At 43.8% G+C, this 13,722-nt stretch overlaps 1 protein-coding gene across 4 annotated transcripts in view; it reads right to left on the reverse strand.

Annotated features, from left to right (window-relative positions):
* The window catches only part of Stard9 (StAR related lipid transfer domain containing 9), an 89,977-nt gene continuing 76,255 nt past the window's right edge, over nucleotides 1-13,722 (reverse strand). For 2 of the 4 annotated variants that reach the window (XM_048459616.3, XM_087911270.1), the window contains 10 exons: nucleotides 13,390-13,587; nucleotides 12,797-12,980; nucleotides 12,294-12,431; nucleotides 3,320-3,437; nucleotides 3,075-3,196; nucleotides 2,810-2,874; nucleotides 2,492-2,694; nucleotides 2,243-2,322; nucleotides 1,918-2,076; nucleotides 1-1,482 (listed from right to left, as the gene is read on the reverse strand). In XM_048459616.3, coding sequence (XP_048315573.3) covers nucleotides 1,381-1,482; nucleotides 1,918-2,076; nucleotides 2,243-2,322; nucleotides 2,492-2,694; nucleotides 2,810-2,874; nucleotides 3,075-3,196; nucleotides 3,320-3,437; nucleotides 12,294-12,431; nucleotides 12,797-12,980; nucleotides 13,390-13,587 — 1,369 coding nt within the window. In that variant the 3' untranslated portion in view covers nucleotides 1-1,380. Of the gene's footprint in view, nucleotides 1,483-1,917; nucleotides 2,077-2,172; nucleotides 2,323-2,491; nucleotides 2,726-2,809; nucleotides 2,875-3,074; nucleotides 3,197-3,319; nucleotides 3,438-12,293; nucleotides 12,432-12,796; nucleotides 12,981-13,389; nucleotides 13,588-13,722 lie in introns of those variants that run through there. The other 2 variants (XM_087911269.1, XM_087911272.1) reach the window with 2 other exon arrangements.

Genomic DNA, 13,722 nt, shown 5'->3' on the forward strand with positions numbered 1-13,722 from the left:
TGGTGGCTCATTGTCTTTAGTTTAGGACTTGGAAGTTTTACAGTATTCAGTTGGTAATATAAATACTCTAAGGGATTAGAAAAATCTTGCAAAGAAGTTTACCCTTTAACCATTCTTCTATCTCCATAAGAGTACCCTTTTCCACCAAAGAGTTTGAGTGACAGAAATAGATGAGTTTTTTTGTTTGTTTGTTTTTTGAGACAGGGTTTCTTTGTGTAGTCCTGGCTCTCCTGAAACTAGCTCTGTTGACAAATAGATCTGCCTCTGCCTCTTGAATGCTGACATTAGAGTGTGCACCACTTTCCAGCACTAAAAGTAATTTTTTATCCCTACCATTTCCCGATGAACCTGGAACATCTTCAGTGTTCAGCCAGGCCAAGAGTCAAGATATAAGAAAACAATCCTTTTTCTATTCTCTCATATTAGAACAGTTAAACTCAGTACTTAAAAAGATGGTTCAATATTTATTTTTTGTTGCTTGAGACAGGATCTCTTGTATTCCAGACTGGCTACCTAAAGGTGATCTTGAACTTCTACTACCAGAGTGCTATAGGCATGTGCCACAACACTCTACTCAGCTAGTAGATTTATATAAAAAGTAGGTTCCAGGTGTGGTGGCTCATAATCCCAGCATTTGGGAGATTGAGCCATCATGTTGGCACAAGGCCAAGGCCTGCTGGAAAATAATCCTCTCCAAGACAGTCTGTTTGAAATCCCTCTTATCATGTCAGCAAGCAGCATGTAGCTCCTCCTACCTGCTACTAGTCTTCAGGCCCCACAGTTGCCTCCCATTGTACTGAGCTCAAGCTAGATTAACTGTACCAGCAACATAGAGTGACCCAGTAGAAGTAGTGTGTGTGCATGTAGGTAAATACGAGTAGTGAAGCATTTGTAAACACTCGGTGAGAGAAAACAATTCTGAATCAGACTTTGGTTTGTGCAGTTGATTCTTTAAACTGGTTTGATCCTTTCTGTCACTCCATCACAAAATGGAGATGAATGTTGGAGGCAGATTCAGAGCACCCTTGGCTAGTGCTTGCCTGCCAAGGAGGCACCTTGCCAAGGCACTGCAGTCCCCAGCTCTGCAGGCTATACTTTTTCCAGTCCTTGGTTGGTGTGTTAAGTCCCAGAGGCAGGAAATATCCTAAAAGTGAATTGAGTTTCATTGGACAGCCAGGGCCAGGAAATTCAGGTTGCTCACTCTTCAGAGGTAACCAAGTACTAAATACTGATTTTGCTGGCAATGCTGGGCTGATGCCATATGTATAGTTGGCTACCACAGGCAGCCTGGGCTCTTCTTGCCTCAGGGTATAGAAGCAGCTATAGAGTCTCAGGTGTTCTGCTGACCTATATTTCAGCAGCTATCTCCACAGCCCAATACTAACTACCAAGGAAGGATGCCAGCTTGGCTACAACCAGCGGCTGCTGTTTGATAAAGGAGTTCAGAAGATGAGGAGGGAAGCCTGGTGCACCCAGCTCCACCTGGAAAGAGAAGGAAGAAATGAAGGTGTACAGACAGACCTGTAACAGCCACTCTGGCAGTGGTGACTGGAGATGCACATGGGCTCCTGAGTTTGGATCTAAGTACTAACCTTCCCCTCCCCAATGTTGAAGGTGGAGTTGACCTGAGAGTTGGAGAGCTGTACAAGATGGGTGAGCTAGGATTCTGCTCTGTTGCTGCCTTCAGCTCCAACAATCCATCTATTTCCCAAGGACACTATAGTCAGCTGTAATATTAAGTTAGTCCATCTCTGGTGCTGGGGGCTTCACAAAGACTATAAACTTGCTCATTCCCGCTCTTTAATTCCCCTTGCTGTGAGCCTACTCTAGCCAGATGGCCTAGCACCCAGGGATTCTATGCAGTTGGAAAGAAATATCCCAAGGTATTTCATGAGATAGGGTGCAGTGCTGTGTCACCTGGGCAAGGAAGATGACTCTGGTTATTTCTTTCCCCTCCATGATGACAGGCTGCAGGACCCAGGCACTGGGCAGGATCTCTCCTCGGACCATTTTTCTGCTGGGTCTTGGCATGGATGTATCATACACAGACTGAGCTGCCATAATTGACAGGTGCCCCTAGGGACAGAGATACATGTGAGTTCTCTACCTGTGTAATAAAAAACAGGGACAGGTTTAAGTATATAGTCAGGATGATGACTTAAGCCACCTTACCCTAGCACCTGCTAATTGCACCACAGCCCAAGTTCATCCCAAAACATTTTACCACCAGCAATATAGGCACCTCTTTGGCTTCCACGCAGACACAGCAGAAATCACGCAGCTGCTTCAGCGCACACAGTGTGGTGTCACACACCAAGTACACTAGAAGGACAGAAAGATTTATTCCATGCTCAGAAGTCCCACTTTATTCCATTACTAGATCTCTAGCACAATCTTGCTGAGCAGTCTGGAGCTCCTAACAGTGCTGCTCCAACCCTCTACCTCTGACTGCTGGCCAGGCGTTCGGAAGCTTTCAAGCCCTTGGACTCACCCAAGCTGATACTGTTGGACACTCGCTGATGTAGCCTTGCTGTCTGGATGGGCTTGTGGTACAGAGGCCACAGAGTGGGATCACTCACAGCTGCCCACACATGAGAGAGTGGCTGGGACACCACACCTGCACCCAAGAAGCCGTGTCGAGTAGAAGAGAATTCCTTGTAGTAAAACTGCACCTCTTGTTCCTCACCCTGGTAGCTGGGTCACAGGAGGGAAAATAGAAAGGAGGCTACCAGCATGAGGTGTGCCAGGAAAGCCAGGGCAGAGAAAGAGAATCATAGCAGAAGGACCAAAGCACTGCAAAATAACTTACTTCCAGCCAGCTGCTGCCTGGCGGCTGAAAAGGTTGTGGAGATTATCTGAACAAGCAGCCATTACCTGGGGACAGAGGGGAGAAGCCAGGTCTCTAGATTCAACAGTTCCGCTAACATTTACTAAATGTCCATTTACCAAAATGAAGAGTTCTTGAAGTTCCCATGCCTTAGTGGCCCTAATCTGCCTGGCTTCTTTCCCTCCCCATCCAGCATAAGTCTGGCCACAGCAACAGGAGGGGAAAACAAGTAGGCGCAGAGACTCACATCAGCCATTGAGGTGTTGACAATGTGTTTAGCCAAATCCTGGTAGGGAGAGGAGAAGCAGGTCCCTAAACTGGATAGGCTGGAGGGAGAGCAGCAGCCACTGCCCAGGGAGGCTCTGCGGCCTACAACAAAGAGATGAAGCCTCTGTAAAGACCTGAACACCAGCATGGTGGGACAGTGGTATGGGACCAAGAGTCTTGAGCCAGTTAATCTCACAGCTGTCATTCCCCAAGCTTCCTACTCACTGTGGGCTAAGCTTTTCCAGGTAGATCCGGTCAGATACAGCTGACTGTTCCTCGCTGTGGACCGACCACGCCAACCCCCTATCCAAGTGTCTCGGAAGTCTGGTACTTGAGAGTCCTCCTGCAGAATAGAGGATACTTAGAACAGGAGATCCAGAAACATCTACTAGCAGTTGCAATGGGGCTTTAGGAAGTTAGATGCTGTGGTGGTTTGAATAAGTATAGCCCCCAAACGCTCATAAGAGCTTTGGAAGCCTTTAAGCTCTTGGCCTCAACAAGGCTGACACTGTTGGTTACTAGAAAATGGCACTATTTGGAAGAATTAAGGAGGAAGTATGTCATTGGGAATGGATGGGTTTTGAGGATTCAAAAGCCCATGCCAGGACTAGTGTCACTACTGAATCAGAATATAGTGCTCAGCTACTTCTCAGCACCATGCCTGCCTGCTGCCATGATGATAATGGGCTAAGTCCCAAAACTGTAAGCAAGTCCCCAATTAAATGCTTTCTTTGAGTTGTCTTAGTCATGGTGTCTCTTAACAGCAATAGATACCAGCCGACAAAGCTTCATTATCCAGGCCACAGGCTTAAAGGGTTGCTTGCAGATCAGCTGCCATGGCAATCTGGATAATCAGTACTTGGGCATAGCCAGCCCTCTGCCAAATGGCCACAATCCAGGGTCATAGAAGAAGCCACCTGTATCATGGTGGCAGCAGGAAGTAGGCCATTATGGGGAAAGCAGGGGTTAGTGTGGGTAATAAAGTCAAAGTGAGGGGGAGATGAGGAAGCAATGAGCTGTGGACAGCAGACCTTGGCCCTGACCAAGTGCAGCACTGAGCCAGAAGTCCTACTATAGGACCAGAGCCTCTAGATCTCTCCTGTCTTTAGTTAGTAAACTCCCCCTAAGCCTGCCATTCTTCAGTGGAACAAAAACATGGGCCACTAAAGAGGAAAAGGCACCTGCCACCAAGCCTGAGGATGAGAGTCTCTGGGACAGAAATGATACTGAAAGCTGTCTTGTGACTTCTACATGTGTGATATGGTATGTGCATCATATACACACTAGATAAATGTAAAAAAATTTAAATGAGAAACAGTTCTACCTTCTTCCTTACTCTCCTGCTGTAACATTCTCAAGTCAGTTTTAGATCTGTAACTGTCAGAATCCATTTCACCTAATCATCGTCTTTCTCCACACTGCTTCCACCTTTCCCTTTTGACAGAGATGTCTTTCCCAGCATTGAGCTTCCTGAAGCCAATGTTCTGTCATCTCCTACTCCTCGCCTGTATAGCATCTGCCAGAACCTAGAACCATTTGCGCTCACGACTCCTAAAAAAAAAACAACAAAAAAACAAAAAAACAAAACAAAACAAAAAACCCACTATAGGCCACAATACTGTGGGGCAACAAGATGCTTTCAGCTCCATCTTCCTGCATCTTTCAGCAGGCTGTCACATGCCCATCAAGATCTGTTCCTCTAGCACCCAGGCTCTCTGCTCCCACCCCTGTGCTCTGTCTCAATTTCTTACTGACTGTCCTTAACCACAAACTGACATCTTGGGATTCTTTTGCACTTGGGCCAATGCCCTAGGCGACCTCACCTGGTGACAATGCTACACTGATGATTTCTAGCTGTAATCATGAATTAATGTTGCTATGACAACTGGATTGGCATTGGGGGCAGGGATTACTACAGAGATCATTTTATAGATCAGGTCAAAATTAATTCCTTATGCTTTGTGGGTCAAAGATAATATCAGAGTAAGAAAAATGTAGCATTATTAAGAAAAAAATTAAAAGGCCAAAAAGCAGGAAAACACTAGTTAGTATGTAAAATAACACTTATCAAAAATCAAAATATAAAAACTATAGAAAAAAATACACAAAAACCCATGAAAAAATTAAACTACAACAGCACATTAAAAGAATATTCCTGGTATATAATATGAGTTCCGGGATATTCAGAGTTACACAAAGAAATCTTGTCTTGAAAAACACAAATTTTAAAAAAGGACTAGAAAGATGACTCGGTGCTTAAAGAGTACTGGCTGCTTTTCCAGAGGACCTGGGTTCAATTCTCAGCACCTCCATGGCAATTTTCAGCTGTCTGTATTCCAGTTCCAGGGTATCCGACACCCTCACCCGGACATAAATGTAGGCAAAATACCAATGAACATAAACTATAAAAAAAAATAATACATCATGCATGCAAGTATTTGGTGTGTATTTAGAAAATTCAAGAAAGCAAGGATAGTTTCATTTAGTCAATATGAACAAATACACAAGATGGCAAAAACTGAAAAGTAATGTCCTGGAAAAATCACACATGCTCCATTACAGTAAAAAATATATCTCAGTTTAAACTAGTATGAAGTAATAGAAGCATCATCCTGCTAATGTCTGGAAAAAGATGAGGACACTGGTTCTCACCTATTCAGGATCTACCTAATGCAGCTACAGGGCAGAAGCACAAAGTAACAAAAGTCTAGGATTTGATATGACATGCCTACAGTCCTAAAGAGATGAAGAGAAGAGAAGCTATCCAATATGACAGCCTCACTGTTTGCTGAGTGTGCCCAATGTGGCACATGTGACCTTAGAACATTATGGATGTGGTGTCAGTCACCTATTTCTCCACAAATACAAAGCAGATTGTAACCTCACATTTCCAGAAGCAGCTACCAAAAACCACTGGGATTCCACAGAATGGCAAATGGAAACCTATAGCTTCCAATGAACTGAGAAAGGAACACAGCAGGAGAAACAAAATATCCCAGCACTTGCCCTAGCTCCATTGCCCAGAAAGATGGCTCCCTTCTGCAGGAGTGAAGGGAAACAGAGTACAGGATAACTCATCAGTGCAAATGGGACAAGCCTGGCTACTGGGAAGACCCACAACCCTAACAGGCTTATAGCCAAGGTAGATAAGGAACTTGGAATCTCCACCTCCTGGCTTTAGGAAAGGATTCACTTTTAACTCGCAGGGCAGCGTCCTTGTCCCCTTTCCTGCCACTCAGCCCTTCCCCCGGGGTGCTGTAGGCAGAAGCCATTTTGATAATGGACCTGTTTGAATTTGTACTGCTCTGGGCATCCAAAATCCCTGTCCCCATCTCTGGAGTCCCATAGAAATTCCACTCTACCAGCAGCAAGGGGAGCCACCTCACAAACGAGACCCGGCCTAGTAGGAGTGACTGACTCACACCTGACGAGAACATGTGGGGGACAGCATTGACACAGAAGGGAAAGAGAGGATTGTCCCAAATTACTAAAATGATGATCATACTTGACAACCTAGATTCCTAAAAGCTGGAAAATCTAATCTAATCTTGATAAATACAGATGGCCAACTTAAAATCAAGTGGACATAAAAAAAAAAAATCTATCACAAGCAACAATACTGAAACTACAATAATTTCCCAACAAAGAAAAGTCCAACGCTGAATGACTGCATTACCAAATTCTACCAAACCTTAGAAGTTAATGTCAGCCACGCAGTGGTGGCACAAGCCTTTAATCCCAGCACTCGGGAGGCAGAGGCAGGCAGATCTCTCTGTGAGTTTGAGCTGGTCTACAAGAGCTAGTTCCAGGACAGGCTACAAAACTACAAAGAAACCCTGTTTCCAAAAAAAAAAAAAAAAAAAAAAAAAAAAAAAGTTAATGCTCCATAAAATAGAAAGGAAAGGAACACAACCAAACACATTCTAGGTAGCTAGTACTATACTGTCACCAAAGCCAAATAAACATACAACAGCAACAAAACTATAGGCTAAATTCTCTCATGAATTAAGATGGAAAAATTCTCTCAAGAAAATACTTGGAAACAGAATTCAAAGAATACATTGAGGAGCTGGACAGATGGTGCAGTGGTTAAAAGCACATGCAGCAGCCAGATAGAGTGGCACAGCCCTTAATCCTGGCGCTCAGGAGGCAGAGGTAGGCAGATCACCGAGTTCGAGGTCAGCCTGGTCTACACAGCCAGAGCTACATAATTGAGACCCTGTCTCAAGAACACAAACAAAAAAGAACATGTGCTGTTTTTCCATAGGCTCTAACTCCATTTCCAGGAGCTGATGCCCTCTTGTGGCATCTATGAACACTAGGCACACACGTTACACACATAAAAATTCAAGCACACATACATGCACATAAAATTAAATTTTTAAGAAATTCAGCATACCATTAAAAACATCATAAAAGCAATCCCACCCATAATAAGTGTTTCATTTATTTATTTTGTGGCTAAGAATAAACTAAGAAAGTCAAAGACCTACACAATGAAAATTGCAAAACAATGAAGAAATTGAAGAGAGGCTCAGAGGTTAAGAACACTTCCTGATCTTCCAAAGTACCCCACTTCAGTTTCCAGCAACCACATCTGCTTGTAACTCTACTCCAGGAATTCTGGTGTACACATTTACACAAACACACATACAAATGTAGGTAAAAAATGTTTTAAAATCTTTAAATTCAAATATGGAAATAACTCCCCAAAGTTCATTATTTGGAAGAATTATACAATTACATGTCCATGATACTCAAAGCAATTGACAGATTCAGCATAATCCTAATCAAAATGTCAATGTTATTCTTCATAGAAACAGAAGAAAACTAATCCCTAATTCATATGGAAATGTATTCCCAAACAGAGAAATCTTAAGTGAAAAGAGCAAAGCTGGAATATTTACAATACTTGATTTAGAGGAATGCTAAAAAACCATGGTAGCAAAATCAATGTGGTATTGGCATAAACAGACCATAGAAAATCTAGAAATCTTCCATGCACAGACAACTGATCTTTCCTTCACAAAGATCCCCAAACAAACATTGGAGAATGGACAGACTTACAGAGACCACTGGGATGAGTGGAAATGTACATGCAGAAGACAGGATCTGGACCCTCATCTCTCACCATCGCAAAATAACTCAGAATGGATAGAAAGATGTTTCCTGAGTGTCTTGCTACACACAACAAGTTACCCTGAACTCATGATCCTTCTTCCTCAACATACCAACCGCTGGGATTACAGGTGCGTATCACCATGCCAGGCTCTGGATCAGAGACCTTAGTATAAAACATGAAACTTAGAAATTACTACAGGAAAACAGAGAAAATAATTCAAAAGTGCACAATCAATGATTTTCTGAACATGGCTACAGAACTTTTAAGTTGACAACTGAACTGGACAGTGATGGTACACACCTTTAATCCCAGCATTTAGGAGGCCTCAGAGTCAGGCAGATCTCTGAGGTCTAGGCCAGCCTGATCTACAGACTGAATTTCAGGACAGCCAGAACTTAAAAAAAAAATAAAATTGACAGTTGAGATTACATCACATGCAAAAGTTTCTGTACGGCAAAGAAAATGGCTAGCAAAGAGACAGCTAAAGAATTAAGAATGTGTTGGTGGTGGTGGTGCACACCTTTAATCCAAGCACTCAGGAGGCAGAAGCAGGCAGAACTCTGTGAGTTCGAGGCCAGCCTGGTCTACAAGAGCTAGTTCCAGGACAGGCACCAAAGCTACAGAGAAATCCTGTCTCGAGAAACATACACACATACACACATACATACATACATACATAAATAGTGCATCTACACATCTGCTGTGGGTGGTGGTGGTGGCACACGCCTCTGAGTTCCAGGACAACAAGACTACACAAAGAAATTCTGTCTGGTTTGGGACATGATGGGGAATGAGGGAGTCAGGCAAAGATCATGAACCCTAATAGCTCCACTAAGAAGTAGACTTCAGTTCACAAATAAAGGGCAAAAACCAATGGCCCTGACCCTGGACGAGGTGGGGCACATATGCTGGGTCAACACCCCTTTACCCCTCTTGAGTGATGACCAAATAAAGACAAAGACTGGGACTTGTTCAGACTTGCCCAAGAATGAAGAAGCTATAGCCTTGGCCTACCCCCACTAGCCCAAACCAATTAGAAATGTACTAATATGATTGCCACTTACATAAGCCAATCCTAAATAGAATGGTCACACTGCTTTTCATATTCATGTTGCTGTTCTTAAAAAGAGCTTACAAGTCCCTCTCAGAGTCTTCACCATTTTGTACAGGTGTGTGTGACCCCATATACATGTGGTATAATAAAAATGCTCTTGCTGATTGCATCATGACTAGTGGTTTTTTGAGGGACTTCTCATGGAAGAGTTGTATACACTATCCATGTGCATATTCATATGGGTGTACACATTAACGTGCATATTCATATGGGTGTACATACTATCCACTGCTGTGGGATAATCCTTCTGTATGCCGTGAATATGTTTTACTCTCATTGGCTAATTATAAAGCTGTTTGGCCTATAGCAAGGCAGGATTAAGTCAGGCAGGAAAGCCAAACCGAGGACTGGAATGAAGAAGGGTAGAGTTGGGTAAGACACCAATGAGCTGCCCAAGAAACAGGATGCTAGAGGACAGGTAAAGCTGTGAGCCATGTGGTAATACAAAGATTAATAGAAACTGGTTAATTTAAAAGTAAGAGCTATTTAATAATAAGCCTGAACTACTTGCTGAGCATCTTATAATTAATATAAGCTTCTATGTGTTTACTTGGGACTGGGATGTCAGGACAGAAAAGCTATGCCTCTGCTAACAATCCATGTGCATATTTATACGGATATACACACTATCCATGTGACTAAGATGAATACTTTTGGGTAGGGAAAATGTACCTTCATGCCGCATAGCATATACCATTGTTTAGATGTTTTTTTTACTAAATGCATTTTAATTTATAATGTGAACTTTAAATATTTATCTCCAGCCAGACCTTACTTGGAGCACTTCATGTTTCCAGCTGCTTTCTTGGTTGTAACTAGCTTCGTCTTCATTCTAAGATGAATTCTTCAGAAGCACCTTTAACCCAGTAAGTAAATATCAAACTTGCAACCTTCCCCCAACAAAATTTGGTCCTTCTCTAGCATCCTTCATTGTTGTTGTTATGGTCACCACCTCAGGTCAAATATGAGTTTAGAGCTGAGCAGGTAAAGGCACTTGCCATATAAGCCTGGCAACCTGAGTTCAATCCCCAAGATCTACATAAAGATGGAAGGAGAAGATAGGCCTTTAATCCCAGCACTTGGGAGGCAGTGGCAGGCAGATCTCTGCGAGTTCAATGCCAGCCTGGTCTACAGAGAAAGTGCCAGGACAGACTCCAAAGCTACAGAGAAACCCCTATCTTGGGGAAAAAAAAAACCCAAAACAAAAAACAAAGATGGAAGGAGAGAACCAACTCCGTAAAGATATCCTTTATTGACACGCACACACTGTGGCATCTGCACCCAAACACATAGCACACACAATAGCAATAAATGAGTGCATGCTGTTTTCAACTCTTGTCTCCCACATCCTACCAGTCACCCAGCAACTGCTCCTCTTGCACCCATATCTGGTGATCTTCACTGGAAATGCTAAATCCAAGCATTCGCCATCTTTCTCAATTCTGCCATGGTTATCAACAGGTCTTCCCTGGGCTGCTTGTCTCTTTCCCTTGCAATCCAAGTGTACAGAATTCTCAGTACACTCTTTTGCCATTCAGCCATCTTACTCTATATTCCATCCACACGGGCCTCTGCTTAGCTCTTCACACTCTGAGGCCTCTCTTCCGAGAGTACCCCTCTCCCAACAACAGCACCACTCAGCTCTTCCTAATCTCATTACCACTCTAGTCTCAGTACAAACAGTCTCTTCAGGGTGCCTTCACTGACTCTGTAGATCTGGACCAACCACCTGTTATGCTGGCTTGGCATTCCTTCCGTTAGCTCAGTATAATAACAGTGAACATAAAGTAAGCAGCTTAACATGTCTATCTCTAACAGTCTAAAGACAACACCATTTTACTTACTACCTTATTGTAAAATAGTGTCTACTATTTAGGAAAAAATAAAAGCTTAAGTTGGGGCTGGAGAGATGACTCAGTATTAAGAACACTGGCTGTTCTTCCAGAGACCTAGGTTTGGTTCCGAGTATCCACATGGCGGCTCACACTGTCTATAATTCTAGTCCTGGGGGGATCTGATGCCCTTCTCTGATCTCCATGGGCATCATGCCTTCACATGGTACACAGGCACACCTGCAGGCAAAACCCACACACAAAATAAAAATAAATCTTGCTGGGCATCATGGTAGATGCCTTTAATCCCAACACTCAGGAGGCAAAAGTAGAGACAGGTGGATCTCTGTGAATTCAAAGCCTACCTGGTCTACACAGTAAGTTCCAGGCCAGCTAGTGCTTCTTACTAGTGAGGCCCTGTCTCTAAATAAATAAATAAATATATTTTTAAAGATTTATTTATTATGTATACAGTGTTCTGCCTACATGTCAAAAGAGGGCACCAGATCTCATTACAGATGGTTGTGAGCCACCATGTCATTGCTGGGAATTGAACTCAGGACCTCTGGAAGAGCAGCCAGAGCTCTTAACCTCTGAGCAATCTCTCCATCCCAATAATAAATCTTTTTAAAAGGAAAAAACAACAACAAAAGTAAATAAAACTGAACATGTACTGTTTTGTTTGTTTACTATTTGTTTTTGTTTTGAGACAAGGTCTTAGTATGTAGTTCTGTCTGTCCTAGATCTTACAATGTAGAACCATTTGGCCTTAAACTTGCAGAGATCCACCTGCCTCTACCTCCTGAGTGCTAAGATTAAAAGCCTGCACCACCATGCCTAGGTGTATACTACCCAGGTTCCATTTACGGCACCCACATTACACAGCTCACAACTACCTGTAGCTCCAGCTCCAGGGGGATCTGATGCCTTTGGCCGTTGTAAGCACCAGTACTCACCTGCATACATACAGAAACAAATACATACACATAACTATAAATAAAGCAAACACACACAGAAATGCAAGATTAAAGGAGAGGAAGGCATATGGGAAGGGCTCAGTGGCGACCTGGAGAAGGCACAGGTCCTACACATACTTACATCTCAGAAACTTCCTGATGTTTGTCCACTCACCTTAACCTCTAGAGACTGGGGGTGGCCTGAGAAGGCTGGGCTGCTGTTGTAACCAGATGTGATGCCAGAAGACAGGCTTCCACTGGAGCTGGTGCACAGGGAGCTAGAGTTGGCTAGAGTTTGTAGTTTTTCCTCTTCCTGGGAAGAAGACAGATAAAACTAGCTTCTGATAATACACCTGGCTACCATACTCTCTCCTCTGACCTTCCCTCTCACCTCTACAGTTAACCACCACTCTTCCCAGAACCTCCTGCCTACTTTCCAGAAGCCACCACTCTCCTGCTTCCCTACATCCCTGACTCCACACAGAAGCCTTTTCCTCTCATATTCTGGCCTGTGACAAATCTGGTCTGATGAGCTTGTAAAGGGAATATGAGCCCAGCTTTGGGTTGGAAGCAGAGCCCTACACCCTCCAAATGGATCTCCATCACAGGCTGCCAGAGTCTAAGATCTGGCCCAGGTTTCAGGCCTCTCTTAAGGCAGAAGATCACCTCATTCCTCACCTTCAACAGCTGGGAGATGATCTGCTGGCGGATTCTCTGCTTTTCTTGTTCAGTCCGCTCCCTGAGCCGATCTCGAGCCTGGGCAATCTCCACCTTGGCCTCCTCACGGGCTTGATGATAGTCTCGAAGCATCAGCTCAATGTCAGAGGGTAGGTTGGCTGATCTTGACGCTGGTTCTGGGATCCTAAGGAAGTATACAGGGTGGGGGGAGTCATCTTCTAACATGATGAGTGCATAAAGTCTGGTCCTGTGCACCCTAGCAGGCTCAGCAAACCTCCTGCTGTCTACAAAGTCGCCATTTTACATTTTCAGGGAGGTTTCTAGAAAGAGAGGAATGAGCCATTCTAAGACCCAGGCACACAGACTTGCACAACATATGAGTCCCTTTTGTCTAATGCTTTCTCATGATTTCTCTCTGTCCATCTTCTGCACAGCTATACCCCATTCCCTTTTATACATCCTATTTCCATTTGCCCTAGACTTCCATGTCTACCTCAGTTCATCCAGAAACCTGGAAAAGCCTCTGAGATGTTCATATTCCAGTCCCTGTTCCCACAGAGTCTGCAGGAAGCGGGCTCTAGATTCATCCTTACCTAGTGGTCTCCACCACATCCTTCCTCAGCTGCTGCAGGTATTCTCGGCGTCGGCTGGGCAAGTCAAATTCCCAGGTGGGGAGATCCTTGTTGGGCAGGAAGCTGAGTTGTTTCTGGGGACTGAGGCTTCGTGTTCGACGAAAGTTATGAAGTCGCTCAGCCCTCTTTCTCCTGATATTCTCTATGGTCTTTTTCTGCCTGAGACAAAATGTGATTCATTCACTGAAGCTAGTCCTACATGGCCTTCACCCTGAATATCCCTGAGGGGAACAAGGGCAGAGCTAACATCCTGTTAAGTTTCCTAAGGCCCTGCTTTACCTTGCCCACCCTCAC

Source organism: Myodes glareolus, chromosome 10 (genome assembly GCF_982192425.1).
Source record: "Myodes glareolus chromosome 10, mMyoGla1.1, whole genome shotgun sequence".
In the NCBI taxonomy this organism is placed as follows: domain Eukaryota; kingdom Metazoa; phylum Chordata; class Mammalia; order Rodentia; family Cricetidae; genus Myodes; species Myodes glareolus.